General features: G+C 36.0%; 2 protein-coding genes across 5 annotated transcripts in view; both read right to left on the reverse strand.

The window, feature by feature from the left end:
• Positions 1 to 322: 322 nt before the first annotated feature.
• On the reverse strand, positions 323 to 16,672 carry sms (spermine synthase). Its single transcript, XM_046867544.1, has 12 exons — positions 16,598 to 16,672; positions 10,627 to 10,793; positions 8,337 to 8,457; positions 6,568 to 6,655; positions 5,190 to 5,254; positions 2,877 to 3,052; positions 2,619 to 2,773; positions 2,344 to 2,433; positions 2,061 to 2,175; positions 1,825 to 1,904; positions 1,514 to 1,629; positions 323 to 1,229 (listed from the first exon to the last, which is right to left on the reverse strand). Exons 2-12 carry the CDS (start codon positions 10,670 to 10,672, stop codon positions 1,199 to 1,201), a joined length of 1,083 nt encoding a protein of 360 aa, XP_046723500.1. The 5' UTR covers positions 10,673 to 10,793; positions 16,598 to 16,672; the 3' UTR covers positions 323 to 1,198.
• The window catches only part of cnksr2b (connector enhancer of kinase suppressor of Ras 2b), a 39,816-nt gene continuing 33,254 nt past the window's right edge, over positions 15,969 to 22,530 (reverse strand). For all 4 annotated transcript variants that reach the window (XM_046867540.1, XM_046867541.1, XM_046867542.1 and 1 more), the window contains 4 exons: positions 22,359 to 22,450; positions 20,717 to 21,221; positions 17,975 to 18,174; positions 15,969 to 16,674 (listed from right to left, as the gene is read on the reverse strand). In XM_046867540.1, coding sequence (XP_046723496.1) covers positions 16,624 to 16,674; positions 17,975 to 18,174; positions 20,717 to 21,221; positions 22,359 to 22,450 — 848 coding nt within the window. In that variant the 3' untranslated portion in view covers positions 15,969 to 16,623. The remainder of the gene's footprint in view (positions 16,675 to 17,974; positions 18,175 to 20,716; positions 21,222 to 22,358; positions 22,451 to 22,530) is intronic.

The raw sequence follows: 22,530 nt of genomic DNA on the forward strand, positions 1-22,530 counted from the left end.
TGATTTTAATTAGCTATGAAACCGGCAGCTCATTGTACATGAAAATATGCACACTGTGATAGAACATTTAGAATGTACATTTTTTTAATTTACTTGATTAAATTTTCAAAAAATTACATGAGTTCAATCAAATATTAAATGGTAAAAATGACTCATTTGCCATGTAGTGAAATAGCATAGGTCATGGGTATAGTTTAAATACAATATTAAATGTTCCTTGTTATGCTCCTATTACATTTCTTTATAATTATGTTCATTGGATCTTCAATATAAAATACATATATGTTGAACATATTACAGAAAAAAAACAAGACCAAAAAAATTTCTCTCCAAGTTTCTTTAATAGATTTTTATCACTCTGATGACCTCAATGTATTTTCAGAGGAAGATTACTGTGTATTTGCTGAAATAAAGTCAAATAAATAAGGTCAATGAAGCACCTTAATATGAAACATGAACGTAAATATGCAGAAACTACATTCATACATACATAAAAGCCTCTTTCCTTTAAGCACATGTGCCAAACATACTTAGAGAATAAAAGGCGCTTAAAAAAAACAACATTCACAGTACAGCAAAAGAAATCTAGAATGAACTTTGCCGCTAGAGAACAGTTTTTCCCTTTTAAAACATATAATCGAACTTAAAGGATCATCCTGGAGCACCCTCAGCATCAGCACTGCTATTAACTTTCCAGTGAGTCAACTCACTCTCAAAGCTCAATAACAAAAGGAAGAAGGAAAAAAAGAAAATAAACACCGTCAAATCAGTGAAGTTACAATAAAAAGCATAATTTATCACAAAACCAGAATGCAAACAAGCGGTTGTCTGATTGTTCGCTGCACTCAGAGGTGGAAAACATCCTTAATTACCCTCCAGGCTTCAGTGTCAGCTTTAGCATCTCATCTTCCACACACACACACACACACACACACACACACACACACACACACACACACACACACAGCACTATAGTGCTTACTAGAGGGTCAAGACAGAACAAACCGCACAATAAACCATCTACCAAACTAAAAAATACATACAATCATCGTGTGATTTTCAGGAATCAAATTAAAAACTGGCATCTAAAAAAAAAAAAAAGGAGTGCACAGAGAGGCAGTAAAACAGTGCATGGAGAAATGTGTGCATGTCTGCCCTCAGTGCATCGAAGGGTGAGGCTTCAGCAAGCAGAATATAATTACTTCTTCCAAATGGTGTAGAACATCCACCTGAGGTTACATTGTTAAGGACACTTTCTAATAACTATTAAAAAAAAAAAAGTAAATAAATACATAAGCTCATACTACAGGGTTGTGAGGACTCTCTGCAGGAAATGATTATTAGGTACACTCTTTTATTTGACAATTTACATTACTACCCTATATTTATTTAAACAGAATAAAAACAATGTAAAATGTATTTTAATATTTAATTTGATGTACTGCCACACTGCATCATGAAACTCAAATTTGCGCAAAGTTTGTGGAGGTCAGAAGTTGCTGGCAAAGGATACAGCTCTAGGTAGGAGGGAACACATACCACTTCTTTGGAGAAATCCACCTTGCTTGAAAGCTTTCTTAGCAACCCCTCATACTCGCTAAGTGCCTCAGTGAGATTCACACAGTTACCCTGCAGAAAGAGCATCGTCTCAAATCAACAAGGGGAGGATAAACACTTATTTCATGATTCTCTTCTGAGAGACTCAGTAACGGTGCACTAAATATCAGATTTTCATTTCTTTCAAGCATCAAGGTAAAAAAAAAAAGTAGGCTGTATAAATCCTATATATAGTGTTGATGACATTAACTTGCATCATGCACTAACCTGGGAGAAGTACTTGCCGCTAGGCCGTAGAACTTTGATTGATAGATCAAGAATGAGCCTTAGGAATTCCCACGTTGATTCTGCAAAAAAAAAAAAAGCAGATTATCATAAGCTAAGCAGCTGTATACGTTTCGTGTTATTCCACTTTAGAAATCCAAACAGTTTCTAAACAGTTTAAATCTTTCAGCATTTAGTCTGAACTAGGTTTACACAAAGGAACACATATGAACACCAACCCTCCTCAGGTGCTGTGGAAATGGGGATTGCAGTTAGATCATTGATGACATAATCAAATGTCCTTCCCTCTTCAACAAACTTTTTAAGTATCGGAACACAGTCCTCTACCAAAACCTGTGAATGATGTGGGTAGAGATAAAAGAAAACAGGAAGTTACATATTTGACTCAGGTTTCATAGATAAAAAGATAAAAATATGATATGAAATAATAATAATAATAATAAATGAAGCCTAATGTTTAGTTCGTTCTCGTTATTCTAAAAACATATCGTGTGGTCTTACTTCATAACAATCCCCTTTCAAGTTATCAAGAACATTCCCACAGGTTTTTCTCATATGCTTGCTGCATGCGTCAATCACCATCTGGTCTATGTACAGGCGCTATTAAGGAAATAAACACTGCACCTCTTAACTGCAATTAATTTTTGCTATTAAACCATTTCTTTTTTATGTTTGATTTATTATACATTTTATATTTATCATTATTTTCAACATGTTTCTTAAATTCTAGAAGTCAAGTATGCTTCAAATTAAACTGTGTTTAGTGTAAAGGATATTTCCACCATGGTGATCATCTTTGGTTTGAGCTTGACCGCCTCAAAAAGGATGCCTCCGTCTCCTCCACCCAGGATCAGAATCTCCTTCCCAGCATAGTGCTCTCGGCCATTGCCCATGATGGCCTGTGTGTAGGGCAAATCACTTTCTGCTAAATCTACAAAGATTTTAGACACAAACATGTCCAAGTGTTCATATATGTCTGATCAAAAAGTCATTATGAAAGCTGGAAAAACTAAACAGAGACATGTGCAACGTACTAACGTCCCCGTTGAGGATGAGGATATTGCCAAACTGGTGTGAGTGCAGGATTTTGATGTTCTGGTAAGCAGAGTCTTTATCAAACAAGACTTCATCAATATCGTACTCTATGAGCCTGCCGTCAGCTGTCGGCCAGTACCTGTCCACTTCTCCCCCACGCCGCAGCGCTGGGAGCCTTAGAGAAACATAAAAAAATTCCATACAAATAATTAGTAATGAAAAACATGAAGCAGGTTACAGGATATTATCTAATCCTACTGTTATGCAAGTAATGGCAAGACAGTATTTTGCTACTGTTTTAAAAAAAAATTTCAGCTGTTAGCCCATAATAACCAGTGTGTGGATTGAGATGTAATATGGGAGCGTTTGCTATCTGATCAACTTTGTCATGAAGGCTTCTTTAAAACCAAAGGCTACCTCTAAACCAAAAGCCTGTCTGAAGTCTTAATTCACATCTGGTGTTTTAGCAGAGGAATTGCTTTAAATAATGAAATTATAGTGACATAACTGGTTAACGGATTGATATTTATTATATATTATTAAAGTCCAACTATTCAATTGTTACATTGCTTTGCACACCACTCTGAACACAGTGAGTCACTGAGAATGTGGGGTAGAGATTTAATAGCCTGTTCTATGATGTGGTACAATTAATGAGATGTCTGGTGTTGTAACAATGATGACAGAGATGTTAGAGAACTGACTGGCTCCTCTCTGTATCTGGAGGACATGTTTTCCAGATATTTCATGCTTGAAATGTCCTTCCAATGTGTAGCAGTTTTATTTGGCAATTTACCCTGCAATTTCACACCAGTCCCAGGCTGTCAGTATTGATATAAATCCAGTAAAGTCAGTCAAGGACCTGTCAGTAAACTACATATGTCCGCTGTAGATTATAGCTGCTTGAACAATGGTGAGTAGATAATTTATAATGCATTCTAGGACTTATGTCACTTTCCAAGGGCCATTCTACAGCTGGCCGATATGTGCTATAAATTGAATCTCCATTTTTTTTGTATTCAACTTTCGATATTCAATATTTTAAATAAAAAATTAAAAGTGCAATGTGCCAACATACTTTCGCTAAAAAGTTTTCTTGTTATTTTAGAAAAACATTTGTCAATACAAAATAAAAACTATTTTTGGGATTAATAAAGTGCAAACTTTCACCATTATTTAAAATTTCTGGTTATTCTAGCAAAATAAAGTAATATAACCAAATATAAGGGATTTGTAAAGTGCAAACTTAAATCATTTTTTATAAAATAAATAGTTGTCACATGGAAAAAAAACACTGAAGAAAAACTATTTTGTAAATCAGGTGCCAGAGGGCATTTTACATGTTTTTAGGAAGGTGCTGGAATAAATTAGTTGTGCTGCTTCCTTTATTTGCCACAAACTTCAGACATTTTCACGGCAGGATTTAGTTCCTTCAGCGTCTGAAGTTGCAAAAAAATCGAACCATTTCGACTGAAGAAACCACGCCTCTCTTGGAAACAAGCTCTTGGGTTTTGTCAGAGCACGCTGCCATTTTGTATTTCATATTAAGTGAGAAGGGGGGGATCGCAGAACTACGGAAGCTCGCTGTGCCAAATCAAAGTAAAATTGTAAAATCGATTTTCGTTTTTCAACATGGACATAAACCATGATTTTGAATTAATCAATAATAACGATTATTCGTGCAGCTCTAGGCCATTCCTTGTCCACTCAACTAAAGGAACACCCTAGTTTGAACACATGAATCATTCAGACCTGACCAGCCTAATGGGACCCTAAAGCCATCAGAAAAGGAATCAAGTTTCTTATTGGCCTCCTTTAGAATTCAAAGAAATGAGGATTAGATTTCCCTACTAATGGCACCTTGTATCTTTGTGAATCCAGAAACAAAAAGCAGAAAGTAACATCCTGTAACATTTCAGTTGTCATTGTCCATATTAAATTTGGTACCCAAAGTTCACCTCTTCACCAGGGTCAAATATTATTGCCTGGGGTACAGTGTGTGTTCAATCAAAACCATTTTTGCAGTAAACTCAATGTTTATATATTATTAATTTACTTAAGTGCATTCTGTTGAATAATGGACCTTGCAAAATAAAGTACTTTAGACAGTGCAATTTGTCTAATAGATCTTAATGGGAAGGGGTAGAAGGCAGCTGCCAATCAGATTTATGGATGTCAACTCAGCAAATATGTCCTTCACTTGCTCCTTTTCTCATACATGGTGGAACATTTTTTACACAAAACACACAAATACACTTTCAAAGTGTGTATTTTATGATGTAAATTTTGTAATATGAATAATAAAGTCTCACCTCTTTACCCTTTGGAGAGTTCCATGTAGCAGACTCTTCAGTTTCTTCTCCAGTGCATCCAGTAGCTGTAGAAAAACATTTTATCCACAGTTAATTACATTCTGACAGTGTGATGGCAAAACAAATCAATAGAATTTGGCAGGATTAGGTGGGTTCAGAAACATTCGAATCACATCCAATTCAAAGGCCATTGTAAAAGCCAAGTAATAAGACTCTAAACACACAACAATTATGAGAATGATCATGAGCGCCTTTATTGTCCTGGTTTTGTTTGTAATAATGTCACAAGAGCCTAAAAGTGTCAGAATTAGCATGGTAGTGTTAGGAGGTTATTAAAACATATGTTTTACAAGTTTGGCTCAGACAAATCTACTGTACATTTTTCCAGCAAACTTTAGGAACACAGCTATATAAACATCACATCCTGTAGACAACAGTGTTTATTTAATAGCAAGTCCCAGTAAGATCAATAATCGCTTTTACAAGAAAAAATCAGGTATAGTAGCAGTTTTGATCAAATTCCACATTATAGTGCACACCTTAAAATTAGAACACAACATACGCAAAACCTGTTTAACACAGTGGTCTCTTACTAAAAGCAATCACATGCCTCCTACGCCACATTCTTCACGAGAATGTTGTGGCCAATTCAAATTCAATAACAAAGTTAAAATGCCAAATAAAGAAATCAACAAAATTCAGGATCCAGGGTTGTTGTATCAAAGTACAAGATTTTATTCAGCAGAAATAAAGCCAGACTGTTTCATGGAGCACCCAAAAACACAGTCACCACACAGTCTTGATATACTGTACCCTCTTCAGCCATATGTGTAATGCCCACATTCCTCATTATTTTTTAAAAAGTAGCATTTAATTCACGTATGCCCACTTCATGACCATCTACTGTACCACAACCAACTCCTGGCTATCTGTTCTTTTGACACTTTTATTACTCTTGACAAATCACCCCTCAAGAATAGGATCTGTTGTGCGCATTGCTGCTGCAAGTGTGCTGATTCTACCCAACCATTAAGCACTTCTTTGAATATACTGACTTAGCCATGTAGCAAGAAAATATATTTCCTAAAAATAAAACACGCAATAATAAAAAACCTGAAAAGGTTAAAAAAAAAAAAAACATTCATACATTGGTATACTTAATTTATTTATACCTATTCCATGGCCAAGGTATAATAGCAAAATGCAATCTCTCTCTCTCTCTCTCTCTCTCTCTCTCACACTCACTCACACTCACTCACTCACTCACTCACACACACACACACACACACACACACACACACACACACACACACACACACACACACACACACCCCATGCAGTTTTCTCTGATGAAAAAATGTGACCAGTAATAACTCACATTGTCCACTTGTGCTAAGTCATCTCGTTCACTACATTGCAGGTCGAATGTCACCAGACCGTGCGAGTGCAGTCTCAGGATAGCAAGTCTGTTTAAGGACAAAATAGTAAATTCAATAATCTGGGCAACACAGGAACATGTAAATTACACCTAAACCTGAGTAACCAAAACAATATCAGGGAAAAATAATTCTGTACAAAGCAATACTTCATCGACCTCATGGTTTTTTTTTTCTTAACTGAAAAGAACACATGTAACAATTGTTTGAAATATTACTAAGCTTTCAGACTAAACATTTGTTGGAGGAGTGGCTAAAATCTCTCACTCTCAAAAACTAGAATTTCAATAATAATTAAAATGAAAAGCTGGTATTTGAGTAAAACTAAATCATTGAAACTCAAACAAATTGTTATATTAAAATGTATAGGTTAGCTAACAACTGTCTCTTTGCTAGTGTTCATACTGTATTGCAAAAACTGCAAGAGGAATAACATGTTCATTATGTATCCCTAAGATGGATGTCTGCAGATGGCACACTGCACCACTGGGACCAAAGAAATAAATTTAGGCAAGTGATTTTATTTTTTAAACCTTTAGACTTAATATGTTATTGTTTAACTAAACAACATGAGCTTTGTGATCATGGGATGTTTGCTGTAAATCAGAGGGTTAGCCTACAATGTCAACAAAATAATCTTTTGACAACAATTACAATCCGCCATTTAACATGTCAAATTAAAGTGATTGTTTTGTTTAGTGTATTCTCTTTGGTTTTAAAATAAAAAACATAAGAATATGTTGTTTTATTGTTTTGTATTTTGTTTTATTCATGATACAGCTGTGTAAAAACACCATGCTGACAGGACCACGTTAGGATGAACACTCAAAACCCTCAAAAAAATTGTTGCAATGGAGGGGTAAATTTGGAGGGTTACATTTTCTTTGTCATGACCTTCCAGAAGCATGTTATCCCAAATAAAATGTAGGCCAGCTTTATACCAACTACAGTCAACACAATGGCTTGTCAGCTGTGTTACTATGAGTCACACAAAAAAACGGAAGTGTGTGCCAAAGCCTTTAAGCCAAATACACAAAAGGTCCTAAAGTGGCTCTGTGCCCATCTAAACACAGTCCATTGTTGTCCAGAGGATGCACTTAACTGACCAATCATCGGTTTTACCAAAAATGGCTCTTTACATATATAGGAACACCTGCTGTTTTTAGAGAAAAGGCATAGAGGACCTGAGGGCATTTGAACTTTGAGGCAAGTCTTCATTCAGGATACATTACTTTGAGCAAGAGCCTAACATACAGATAAAATGCACCTACCTATGAACCTATATAGAATTATAAAATGAACCTATACAGAATTAAATGGGCTTAGTTTGCTTGCTGCTGAATAGATAGGAATTCAGACATCATAAAGATTCTATAAGATAATGACTCTTGGTGACGCTGGTGAAACAAGCTTTTAATAGTGTAAAGGTGCAATAAGGTGCTCGACTGCATTTTCTGGATTACAGCAATTAACTGGTTTGAGGGTGTGTTACATGCCTTTCAAATCTTTAGAAGTTCATTCCAATGTACACCACTGCTGCATTTCATTTACTGGTTTTCTATGGATTTAATATACCTGGTGTTTGATGACAGATCCACTGAACTGCCCCGAAAACAGCAATGATAAAATCTTGCATCAGCTTCTACCTCAGGTCCTTAAAACCTCAAGTATAATCTGGCATAATATAACATTCGTTGGTGATGGTACTTACCTGCCATTCTTGCCAATAAATGTGGCTAAGTATCCATGCCCTTCTGTGTCATGGACAGTTTCTGTCATTTCCTGCTCTTGAAATATAGACTGCAGGCCACGAACTGTTGCAGAATGGTCAGCTGGAACAAGAGAAGGCAAGCAGATGGAAGATATGCTGACAACATAGTAATCAGCCTTACTATTGTATGACCTCTCCCTTAGGAAGGAAAATTAGTGCTTCTGTCTTACTGACCCTGGGAGCAAATCCATCTTATCTTATACAGCTCAAATTACTAATCTTATAATAGAGGCTCATTACATAAGATGATATGTGTTGACAATCAACTGCTCCTTGACTGAGGTTCATTCTTGTGTTTGCATAAGGCAAATAAAGCTCTGGAATGAAATCGCACATCAATACCAAAACCCAGGAATGAAATTTGCATACTCTGACTCACTACATTTTAAACATTCTGTGGAATATTATTGCATTTCTTGCATTAATGGTTTTCAGGGTACATTTTGTTTGTATACAAAGCCATATTTAGATTAAATATCAAACGTCCCCTAATACTATACCAAAAGCCACCACTGCTACACAACTAACATTCCCAGCATTCAACGGCAGGTGCTTTCTCCCTCAAGATGTTTGTATTTTGGTGACAAAAGAAGTCTACAATTCATTCTGGAAACAAATTAGGGAAAAACTACATGTTTTATTACTGCTTTATTAAAAATGTATGATTGATTCTTACATAGAATTAGCCAATGATGGTCACCATACTGAACTTTAAAAAATCAGTTAATTTGTTTTGAAAGTATTAGATTTGTCTTTTTTTTTGTTTTTAAACATTAGGCTGCTTCTGTAACCTGCCTGTCTGTCTGGCGGCCAGACGAAGCAAAGTAAATCATGCAATTGTTTTCATACATTGCTGTTTACCATGTTGTTGTTTATTAAATACACAGTATCATATTTCATGACATTTAGGAAAACTGCAGTTTCCTTGGTAACCCTTCTCTAGCTTTCAATATTTTTTTTTATTTTGATTTCACTGTCAATTTAAAATTTGATAGTGAGTTATTCTGTTAATTGAACAATTTATTTTTTCCAGAAAACTCTACCACTGCTTTATTTTATCTACATTGCTTATAAAAAAATATGAAAGTTGGCTTGATTTGTTTTCTGCTAACATGAGCATATTTTTTTTCAAGAAATCAATTATTTTATTCCCAAACCCATTTACTCTTTTCTATTGTACTGTATTTTTATTCATTAACTCTTCTATTCTTCGATAACACATTTTGCTATGCAAATGAGCCTGACGACACAAAGACATGCAAATTACTTTGTGAGAGTTGACTTGGAATATTATACTGGCTCTAGTCTGGAGCTTTTGCATGCATATATATGCATATGCATATGCACATACACATACACACACACACACACACACACACACACACATATATATATATATATATATATATATATATATATATGCATGCCAGTTTCTGACTGCATCAGAAACATGAAGAACTGAAAGCAAAGCACAGTTAGTTGTGAGTATCGCCTCATGTAGGTACATTAAAGCAAAGTTTCTCCAGATGCAGAAGATGAATGAGAAATGATCACGCGTGTCTGCTGAGTCTACGTGCGATGCTTCTGCCACCAGAAAAGAGACAGGGATTAAACCAGATTAACTGTCATGGACTAACTGACTGACTGACTCCAGGAGATTCGACCAGTCAGTCGAGTTTGGGGTTTTGAGTGTTTTTTTTTACACTATAATACCTTGATAAGCGTTATCTGATCTGTGCAGGTGCTTAATATAGCAATTATTCCTAAAAATACACGGCTGCTAGCAGTACGCTAGTTACTGCACTGTCTGTATTTTAGCACATTGTTACAAACGCATTAAAGAAAAAAAAAAAAATTTATAAAGGCATCCATGAGCTACTGTAGCATCCTGTTTTGCCTGGCGAGTGTGTGAATGTGTGTGTGTGTGTGTGTGTGTAAATTCATTATAAGCATGAGAACAATTAGCATTAGCGCACATGCTATGTCCTTAAGGTCAAGCAGCATGCGGTTCAAAACGCCGCATGTTGACCATTTTTTTTCAAAACAGTTATTTGGCGAATGTGCGTAAGCGCTTGCATGTGATTGCACTCGTTCATTCGGCAAACAATAACACGGCACCGCGAGTGAAGAGGAGAGGAGTGGAGTGGAGAAGAGGCCCGGGTTTGTGCTGTCTAAGCACCGAGACGCCTCCTCCTCTCCTCCATTCATTTCCCCGCATGTCACTGCTTACCTGGTGCAGAGAGCTTGAAGTCAAGGGTGTAATGTCGCACTTCCATGATGCTACAAGGCCGTCTGCCATGCCTGGAGAAGGCGGCCGGTGTGGAAAAATGGACGAACGTGTAGCGGTATTTAAACGCGAACCGGAGGCGAGAAGTGAAAGTGGAGCGGTGGTGCTAGGGAAGTAGTACGCAGAGGGGGCAGCTCTCTCTCTCTCTCTCTCTCTCTCTCTCTCTCTCTTACTCACACACACACACACACACACACACACTGCGGGACAGACCGTAAAGAAGACCGAGTAGTGCACTGCATGCATCAAGGACAGCTCATAGCTTTTGCCTCACAGTTCGATAAATAGCAATGGGGTCAATCACAGAGGAGACCAAACACTGTCATCATTTAATAAACACCAAAAAAGAGAGGATAAAAAAAGAAAAAGCAAAAATAAAACAGTTAGGAAAACTGCAGTACATTCCGCTCTTATGCACATTTTCCCTGAACAAGATGCTTGGCATCGTTTCTTGCCTGGCAGTTCATTCATGTTTGGGGTTTTGGGCTTCGGTTCTGCGTTTGGAGCAACTGTCAGGATAGTGTAATGGTGTGCATCAGTGATTCCTGGGTGTGCTTTTGTTCATCTTCAGAATAAAGAAAAATTGCTCACGCAGATATGTACTGGCAAACATGGAGAGCTGGGGCATCATTTCAGGGATGAAGCTTGGAAACAAACATTGCCAGTTTTCATAGAAATATTTTACCTTGCAGGTTATATCAAAGAAATGAATGGATCTGCTGGAGTGTGACATTTATATAGAGCTTTACTCCTGTGCTTGTACTTCAATCCAAGTGCCTACCCTCCTGGTCCTTCAGTTTCCTCTTACCTCTGAAAAACATGAATATAGATGAATTGGCAACACATAATTGGCCCTAGATATTATTTTATTGATTTACTGATTGTTTGATTGATTCATTCCTTTATGCATTCGTTCCTTGTGCAGGATGGTTACCAGATCCATAGCCTATCCCTGATTAGACAGGAATACATAGTGTTAATTTGCTGTCATCTAAGTTCCCATGTATCACACCTCGCATTAAAATGCATCCTTGTACAGATGTGAATGGGTCGAATATTTCTTGAAGACATTGTGAATGACTCCACATTCAGCAGTAGTCTCAAATGCATGTGGAAAGTGTGAACATAAATATAGCAATATAAAATGAACATTTGAATTTATACTATTTTTGTAATTATTTAGTACTTACATATAGAGAATTATTCTTAAATATAGATATGGCTTTTAAATTGATATCCATGCATTGTGTTGCATGACCATTATGTATGTAACAACAGCAGAAACAATTCATTCTACAGCTTATACTTTGTGTATAAGAAAATAGTGTATTATTATTGTAATTCTGTATGTGGGGAGAATGGCTGGGCTCTTATTAATTAAGGTCAAGGCAGGATCAAGCAGTAGCCTCTTTTATAATCAACTGTAGTAGAAGGCTTCTACAGGGCTGGAATGAAAACATGCAGATACAGCTGCCCTTCAATGTTTTTCTCAATAGATGTTTCTTATTATTCCATGTATTTAAGCCATTGTGTGCCTTGGTTTCCAGTTTATATATATATATATATATATATATATATATATATATATATATATATATATATATATATATATATATATAAATAAAAATGTTTTAAATTTATCAAATACATGTCACCTAATTTTTTTAAAAAGCATGAAAAGCAATGTATTAGAACAAATGCAATTACATAAACCTATGATTTGATAGGACTTTATGACCAATCAAAATCTAGTATCTTACAAGTGCTGTGCTATAAAAACATTTAACAAAACATCAATTCTTTTATTGTTAAAATTATTTTTCATCTCAGAGATACAGTACAACAGTATAATTGCTTATAGGTTTCATCCTGTCAAAGGGATTGACACCATCAGTTATCTTTCAAATAAGACACAACTCATAATATAAAACCACATACAAACTGGTGGATAAATATCATGCTTACAAAAATAGACAGCGTTTCACTGGTTAACCATTTCAGTTTAGCATTGGTGTGTAATTAACACTGAAACCTTAAATGTTCAACATGGTACTATGGGTTGATTCCAGGGTCAAAAGTCATAAGTCACACAGGAGACAGCCAGATGGAAGCAAGGACAATGATGACATGTTAGATATACATCCATCTTTCTTTCTTTTGTTTTACAACAATTATACATAGTCATTCCTTATGTTATAACTATTGACATACACGGTTTTACAGCTACAAAGATTAAAGAAAAGGCAATTTCCATTGAGAACTTAAACACACAAAATTCATATCTTTGACTGTAGCCATGCAAAGTAAAATAATAATAATAATCATAATAATCATAATCATAATAATAACACAATGAGTAGTTAAGGAACATCCATAGAGGCAGTTCTGTTTTTCTTGTTCAGTCAGTGTTGAGGAGCTCAAAGGAGGTGCATTCACTTCTCCAAGGCCAATACGCGTTAAACAATACATAAACTTCAAAGGTTTCAACAGACCATAATTTACCAATATACAAAATAATGCCTTCATATCCACATATTAACATTGTGCAATTACAGAACCAAATCAATAAAGAGCAGGAAGACATGGCATAAATATGGCCGGTAAAAGGAGCTCAGAGGATATTAATAAAGATCTGATAAATACACTGACAAAAAAATTTTTTTTGATCAAAAACTTTACATGAACAATTCTGATGGCACATAAGGATGCACAGCTGTATCAGAGCTTCAGGGTCACTGCTTAGTTTAAAGATTGTGTGCCATTTCACAAGTTTACAAGTCTATGTGTTTCCTCTGGGTTTTCCAGCCAACTCTCAATATGGTAAGTGTGTATGATTGTGTATATTGGACTCCAATGTTTGTATTTCTGCCGCATACCTAGTTGAATTTCTGACCAGAGTAAAGTAATTACTGAAGAATAATAAATTAATGTCTATATTTCAGTTATTTCCAGTTGTTCTGGAGCATTTCTCAAATCATCCTTAATACTGTATTTGCAAACCAGTAAGTGCATTTCTTAAAACAATTAGTACAAACAGCACAACACATTTCTTGCAAAAAATCTTTAGTTCATCTCTAAAAAAGTAAGTATTTGTGTCTATAAACATTTCATAGCCATTGGAAATAACATCATAAATACGTCCTTTTGTCATTGCTCACAAGTAAGACTTGTAAGTCAAAATGTTTATTGTCAATATGACAGTGCATGGTTTCAGTATTTCCTGATATAAGCTACGGTTTGGATTACAATGATTGAGAAAAATGCATAAGGCTGAATTTCTTCTCTATGGCATCTAAGAATTTCAGCAGCACACATTTATTTATTTGTTTGCATATTTAATTTATATTGATTGCATAAGACCAGACAGGATTTACAATTTTACTTTACTAGTGTTCATTAGTTTCTTGGTTGTTCACCCAAATTCAGAAATTGTTAATCTGTGTTTTGCTCTGTCTGTATATTCTTATTTAGTAACCAAATTACTAAATAATGGTTTATAAGATTCACCTTTGACCTATTTTAGAGAACTAGTTGATCACTGGTTGATCATGGTGCTGTACACTCTCCTTCATTAGTAAAATTTAAGCACAACACATCTGCACAATTCATCAATTCAAGTCACATTTACCAAAAAAAAAAGTTTAATAGAAATGTAAGCTTGACAGATTGACAACTTTTTGACCAATGCAAAAACTCATGCTTAGATGTTTTAGCTGAAACTAGTATAATATATTTTGATCAACATGACAAACAGTTGATAATGTAACAGTAGACAGTCGTACACAATCAATTAAATGAATGTACCAAAGCATTTGGAATTTGTTCAAAGCAACAAGAAATGTTTATATGATGTGCACAAGTGAGTACATAATGTCGAGGTTTAACAACCAGTTTTCAGAATTTCATTTGTAATTTGAGAAACGCTCCAAAGCAAATGAAACAAAACTATAATAACTTTTTTTTAAGTTTAGAATCATATAATAAATAATAAGAAATACATAAGTAACAAATGGTACCAGTAAACCGAGAATAGTTATAGTATATACAGTATCTCACAAAAGTGAGTACACCTATAACATTTCAGCAACAATTTTATTATATCTTCTCAAGGAACAATACTATAGAAATAACACTTGGATATATTTTAGAGTAGTCAACGTGCAGCTTGTATAACAGTATAGATTTACTGTCCTCTGAAAATAACTCAACATGCAGACATTATTGTAAACATAACCGCAACAAAATTGAGTACCCCCTAAGTGAACATGTGCCCAAAGTGTCAATATTTTGTGTGAGCATCATTGTTATCTAGTTGAACCTTAATCCTGGAAATCCTTAATCTCTAGCAGAACCTTAAAGCATGGAATTTACCAGAGCAGCACAGGTTCTTGCTTGGATCCTCTTCCACTCCTCCATAATGACAACACTGAGATGCTGGATTTTGACACATGCTGCTTCTCTACTTCCTGTTTGAAGATTCCCCAGAGATGCTCAATAGGTTTCAGGTCTGGAGACATACTTAGCTATTCCATCACCTTTACATTCAGGAAGGCAGTCATCTTAGCGGTTTATTTAAGGTCGTTATTATGTAGGAAACCTGCCGTTCGGCCCAGTTTCTAATGAAAGGGCAACATGTTCTGCTAAAGAATGTTACAGTACATGTTTGAATCCATGTTTCCCTCAATGAACCGCAGCTTCCCTGTAGCAGAAACACACATGCAGCCCCACACCATAATTCTACCACCACCATGCTTGATTGTAGGCAAGACACAATTTTCTTGGTACGCCTCAGCAGGGCATCGCCTCAGCACTTCTTATATTGACCTTTGTGAGGCCTGTTCCGAGTGGAACGAGTCTTGGAAAATCTCTGTATGACCCTGGCCACTGTACTGTTACTCAGATTCAGGGTGTTACTGATCTTCTTATAGCCTAGGCATCTTTGTGGAGAACAACAATTCTAATTCTCAAATCCTCAGAGAATTGTTTCCTATATTCCAGTGGTCAGTATAAGAGAATTGTACTCAAAGCACCAAATCTTTGCTCCAACTACTCTAATACAAGATACACAAATTTGTATGGTACTGTCAAGCAAAGAATAACATGATTAATAGGACATGTCGCTTTGCATGGTTAAATAAATATTTTATCAATAATGGCTGTATGTTAAGTTATTCTCAGTGGACAGAAAATATATACTGCTATACAAGCAGCACAAGGACTACTCTAAAATATATCCAAGTTTAATTTCTTTAATATTGTCTCTTGAGAAGAGATACTAAAATGGTTGCTGAAATGTGAGGGGTGTACTCACTTTTGTGAGATACTATATACATACATACATACATAAAGTATATTTCTGATGACATTTATTAGGTAATTTATTAATTCTTTGTATTTACTGATTCTGGTTGCATGACCATGGGATGCCAGACCACTACAGGGATTAAAATACACACACACACACACACACACACACACACACACACACACACACACACACATTTGCCTGCAAATGTACAACCAAGAGCAATTTAAAGTAGCCAATCCACCTTCCATCATATTTTTGAAAGTGGATCTTAGAAGAAACCCTTATGGACATAGAACGCATGAGAAAGTACACACACACACACACACACACACACACACACACACACACACACACACACACATTTACTATAGCTCAGAAATGAACTCTGAGCCCTGTAAACGCCAAACTGTGAGGCACAGATAATATTAACACTTCTAATACTCTTTAATCTGATAAGGAATTCTTGTTTAATATATTTTTGTCCAAAATCATTGACTGCCAGTTTACAAGTGAATCAGCCTCCACAATGTAGCAGAGCTGAAGAGACTGGAACTGGAGCAGAGGTAACTCTACTCTTAAATTAATATACAATGTCTTTTTGTACAGATGTGAAGATTGCTGCTTTCCAAGCCTTACACATCCCGGTGAATGATCTTCGTCTCAGCCTCTTTGAGTGGAACATCCTATAAGAAGATGCAAGACGTTGCCTTCATTTATTTCTGTAAAGTAACTGACAAAAAATGCACTTCAGTTCTTTTAAAACTCTTGCTATTGGGTCTGGACTTGGTATAGATCCTTCTATCTTCTAACTACAGTATATATATATATTTTACATTAGCTTGACTGTAGTTAGTGAACATTCTGTAATAGTTATATCATTTTAACAGAAAATTATATGTTGATGAAAATTATATGACAAATAATCTGTTTTGTTATGACTTTAAATATGTAAAAGGAGCCAAAATGTAATGCAATCTAATAGTGATAATGCAGGTACATACTGTATGCATTTTATTACAGGTAAGATCGTAGTTTAAAATAATACTAAATAGTTATCTGAACCTCTTCTTATCGGACAGCAATAAAAGTTCTTCATTATTATTTATATGTATTAATTTATAGGTTAATATACTGTAGTTGTTCAATTAAAGATCAAGGTCAAGAACTGGACTTCATGATTTCAATAATCTCCGAAAAATCTGGCGAAACATGTGACATGAAAGTTTTGTTGCATTATGAAACAAAACAGCCAATCATGTTCATGAAGATGCTAACCATGGAACATCAGTTTACTGAGGTAAAACTGTGTTCGCAGTGTTTTTACCTATTCAAAGAATTGAAATTTCTCACATGCCATGTGATATTAAAATGCAGTTAAAAGTTTTCTCGACATTTATAATTATATAAACATGTGTAAAGAGAAATGTGTACGATTTGTGGGAAAGCTGGTCTCAATCCAGTACTCCAAGCAAATGCTCTAGAGAATAAATATGACCCAGCCATGTAAACAAGCTGCTGGTATTGCTTTACAAGTTTGCAGTTAGTTATCATTAAATCTGGGTTGTTTGTGTAGATTTGATCCCACGGCTGTCTGCATTTAATTCTCCAGCACCTTTTGTGTTATAAAAATCATAGTCGTTTATATTTGTATGTTTGTCTTACTGAGTTGGCCATGGCGGTATAGTCACTGTAATGGTACACAGCAAATATGCATATGAAGTAATATTTTGTCAAATTTAGGTCATTTTTGTGTGTGTATAGCTAAGTAGTACTATTTTACTGCATAGGTATTAATGATAGCCTTTTTAGTTTATCCCTGGAAAAGCCCCATGTCCTCATTGTTGCAGGAAAAAGGGACAAAAACTGGTTCTGTTCTGAGGCCAGAAACCTTTACTCTAATATAGGATGTACACAATCTTATATTACTGATTAATGGGCTATTACTCTGTAAATCTTACCACCATAACCCAATCTTTGCTTTACCTTGAAAGTGTTTTGAAGTATGCGCAGGCGGTGCAGCTTCTCATTAAGCAAGGGGTCATTACCACGACGGACAAAAGAACGCTTATACTCCAGACGATTGGTGGGCAGGTGCTCATTCACAGGGGACAGACTGGCCCTCTCCAGAGCTCGATACAGGTCACACAGCGAATCGGCCTGATGCCTGCGTTCCCGCTCCAAACCTGCAGGGGACAGCACAGAACGAGTGTAATGAGCAGTCGGTGCTGAACAGTATGTGCCAGATGACATAGTGAGGTTATGTAAAACAGTGGACCTTTATTTACATGTCAGAGTGAAAATAGGTCACATAAAGGATGGGCCATGTGGGAAGCAAAGTTTTCCTATGTGTTACTTTTAAACCAACTGAAAACAGCAGGATGATAAAAAACAGGAATTAAAGATGATAGTCAAACAAAACGTAAATTATATGTTGATTGAAGTCATATACAACAATGTATACAGTGATATATATATATATATATATATATATATATATATATATATATATATATATATATATATATATAAATAATCTATTGTGTAGAATCTTAAATAAATTCTTGAAAATAGAACCCTTTAACATAATTTAACTGCACAAAGCTAAATCTTTTCTGATACACCACAAAAATAGTGCATACATGACAAAAAATTCATTTTATACTTCTTAATAGGTTCATTTAATATTTGCTTTAATATTGTGTAAGCAACTGTGAAACTAAGTACTGTTTGCTAACAGTATTGCTAACATATCTAACACCAGCTAAACTAGTAACAACACACAGCATTATACTTCCTTAGTCACCAAGATTCAAGATTCAAAATTTAACCACTGAATTTGAAAAGTCACAATAAAATAGTGTTAAGTTGATAACATAGGGGATAAATCTTATGAAATGTTAGCAAATTAACAAACACCAAATAGCTCCATTAGGATCCTGAGTTAACTGTTAACTTTACCGAAGATTAGATTGATAATATTCTAATGTGTTAATTTTAATCATGAATCATAAATAATTATTTTGAAAAATATTTATGAGTTGAGAATAGCAATAATGCAAAAACTGCATGCCCATGTTGAGCCCATGCAATGCCAAGACTCATATACAGCCGAAAAGAAAGGTCAGCATTGAGTCATGTGTGTAATCATATAAAGCACTATTTCATATATTTATATACACTGTATTTTCATGTCTATTTATTTTATACATTTGGATATGGTTTCAGGGTTTTAGTGGGCCCATACTACCTAAACCTACCACAAAGGGGCAGTACCACATCTCTGAATGGCAATTCTTGCATCATAAGCAACTCACATCAGCTACACAAAATGATTACATAAATCATTGTTTCATTATGCAGTAAAATACAACCCACCTTGGCAAGCTGTAAGAGATTTGGGGTGATTAAAAGTGCAGTATAAAGAACCTTCTACATTTGCTTTTTAGTGGGGTTTGAGAAAGGCAGAGAGATGGAGATTAAGAGAGACATATAGGCCCTGGAGAGGGCATGAGTAGACATTAACACAAGCTGAAAGTATTTCTTCATGTGCCCTAGGGCACAGTGTCTTTTCTGACAGTGTATGTGTGTGTCTGTGTGAGAGAGACAATATATGCATGCACTATAGTTAGTTAGTATGTGTATTAGTAGGGGTATTATGGTAAGTATAGGTAGTCTAAGAGACATAAAAGTGTAGCTGGTAGCAGGAGTCTGCAGTGAATAAGTAGTGTTTTTGGGAAAGGCAACAGGTGTAAATGACTAACATTGTACACCTGGTCCCTGTTTTTACCCTGTATATTACAAACTCTATTTCTCTCTGTCTTTCCCATGAGCTCTGAGCTATTTGGCTATGAGTGGAATATAGCAAACAAATGATGAGCAAGCTGGAATGTTGCCAAGTTATTTGTGTTTCTTTACTTTGTTAAAAACCTACTATCCCACAGGGACGAGCGTAAGGGCATTATAACACCTGCGGAATCAAACTGAAACTAAAAGGTTTATTTGCTTTATAACTAACTCAACAAAATCTATTGGCTTATGGTAAAAAAGGGTAAACAAGTCTTTGGCAAGTGTGTGAATAAACCACACAAATCACCCACACACACAAAACATGGATTAGATGTTGAATAAATAATACAACAATAATAAAACAATAAGTTTAACAATTTGTGGCATGAGTGAAATCTCTCTAAATAAAAGCTCATTTAATTACAGATTGTACCTTAGTTTTCTCACTGTTCTTCAGTTATGTCATTAGATTAATCATCCATTCGAGCCAGACATGTCATGATAGTGCTAACACATTCTAAGAAAGATGTCTTGCATAAAGTTGTGTTGTGCGTGGTCGCTTTTTTCTATATTTTATTTCTTTTACGCAGGTGTAAGGGGCAATTATCATCGACAGGATAAAAGGGCAGGTGCTTGGCATTATATTTATTTGGCAAATTCAAATCCTGACAATTCCTAATCATTGTCTGTAGCAGTGATCAAATACGGATATACAGGGTTATCAATCACCATAAACAAAAATATATACAAAATATGTACAATTTAGTCAGTCACAAGACAGCAGTAGAGGAAAGATAAAAATATGCACTTTCAAAAAAACAGGACTGACTAAAATAAACCAAATACAATTATTCCCTAGTAGCCAATTTAAGTCAGGCCTGACCAGCACGGTAATGTGCTCATTAAGATTTATCTCTCCATTGTATCACAGATTAGTACCTGCATCTCTGGTGTATGCCTGGCCCAGCTGGTACTGTTGGACATCTCTGTGTTCAGGTGCCCCCGCTGTGGCTGCCAGGATGGCATGCAGGCCACTGTCACGTGGCAGCGTAAAGCTGCGGTGTTTTACTTCCCTTCCTAGTCGAGCTGTTGGAGGTAGTTGGTTGGGCGTCAGAGGAGTGTGGCGCTCAGGTGGTGGGCATCGCTGAGGTGGCAGTGTGGCCTGGCGCCTAAGTTCCACAGGCAAGGCTCCATTGGGCTCCAAGAATACAGCATCCTCCAGAGGCAGAGACTGCAAAAAGTGTAGACCTGAACTGGTCAGCGGCGTCTCAATCAGGTCCTGCCATGAGCGCCGCTGACTGGACGATTTGCGTGAGGGAGAGCTGGGGCCGCTCATACTAGCACACTGGGGGTCTTGCTGGAAGTCATCATGGGGAGATCTGGGCTGCACGGTCTCTGTGGATGGGGGTCGAATGTGTTTGGGTTCAGGATAGGGGCTCACCTGCTGCAGGATTACAAGTTAAAAAAAGAAATGTTGAATTGCGAGGTAAACCATTGGGGTAATGTCAATGCTAGAACCTGGCTAGTATTTGGGTTTACATTGATCACAGAATCTAATTCTAATGATGGAGTTTTAAATTGCATCATCATTGTGTTAGCATTTTAGACTAATATGTCAAAATGTACCATGAAGACTTATTCTTAATATTTTAAAATGGCTGGCTCAACACATACAGTATGATACTGCATGACTAAATAGTATAGGCAATAGTACTGCCTCCTAATTTCATTTTAGAATGTAAGGATTAGTAAAGATCATGCTGGCTAACATTTAGCTATTTGTGTTTAGCAACTTTATGCTGGCCAGCTACAGTAGCCTATACCTTGTTTTATAATGATGCAGCTCCTTACTTTTTGAGAAACAGCTTGAACATAACAGAATGCTATTTTCTTAGTGCTATAAATTACATTTAAAAACGTTTAAATATTTGATAGTTGAGCTAATTTGATTTTTATTTCTCATAGTTTTACATTTGAATCCTGTTTGAGAGTGGTTGAAGAGGCACAATGAGGAGGAAGTACAGAAAACCAGCAACCATTAAAAGAAATGTGGCTTGCCTTTGTGGTGCCTCAGAGCTGTCACCAGCTATTAGTCTTTGAATTTGAAACGGGAACATGCACACACACACACACACACACACACACACACACACACACACACACACACACACACACACACATAGCTTTTATGCATAGTATTATAAGTTGTCTGTTTTGTGTTTCTCTCAGTAAGATTAGCAGGGTCTGGTACCATGGGATCTCATTTAAAAAAAGCCCTTTTTATCTCAAAATCCGCTGCCACAAAGCTGGTCTCCAGAGCTTCAATAATTAATAAGTGCTTCAGCTGCCTTCCTTTTTCTCTTTTGCACTTAAGTTTTCATCTTTCATTTCTCTTTTTCTCCTCTATCTATTCTATCTTCTCTTCCCAACTGTTCACACATTCCCTACTACCTTAATGTCTGAAACCTTCTTGTCGGTCTGACAAGTCCATTAATGTAGAGAACGTTAAAAAATAATAATGGTGCTTTTTTATCCAACACAAGAAATAAAAATAATAATAAAGGCAGCCTGTGTGACATACTAAAGCAGGGTAGGTGTCGTAGGGGGGTGGAGGGCTGTTCTGTTTAGAAGACAAGTTCTCAACATCCTCATGGTCGCTCTCACTCCAGTAGTCTAAGAGAGGACAAGAAAACAAAAAATATATAAGCATTTATTTACAGATGGTATGATGGCCACATGGTATGCAGTAGCAC

The sequence above is a fragment of the Silurus meridionalis genome, chromosome 15 (genome assembly GCF_014805685.1).
Source record: "Silurus meridionalis isolate SWU-2019-XX chromosome 15, ASM1480568v1, whole genome shotgun sequence".
NCBI classification, from domain to species: Eukaryota; Metazoa; Chordata; class Actinopteri; order Siluriformes; family Siluridae; genus Silurus; species Silurus meridionalis.

What these genes read in the sequence shown, in the direction of transcription:
- sms (XM_046867544.1), bottom strand. Translation starts at nt 10,672, where the DNA reads ATGGAAGTGCGACATTACACCCTTGACTTCAAGCTCTCTGCACCAG. An exon ending in AGATGATCACCATGGTGGAA is followed by an intron (nt 2,434 to 2,618) that starts ATATCCTTTACA and finishes TAGCGCCTGTAC; the next exon opens with ATAGACCAGATGGTGATTGA. An exon ending in GTTCCCTCCTACCTAGAGCT is followed by an intron (nt 1,230 to 1,513) that starts GTATCCTTTGCC and finishes ATGTAACCTCAG; the next exon opens with GTGGATGTTCTACACCATTT.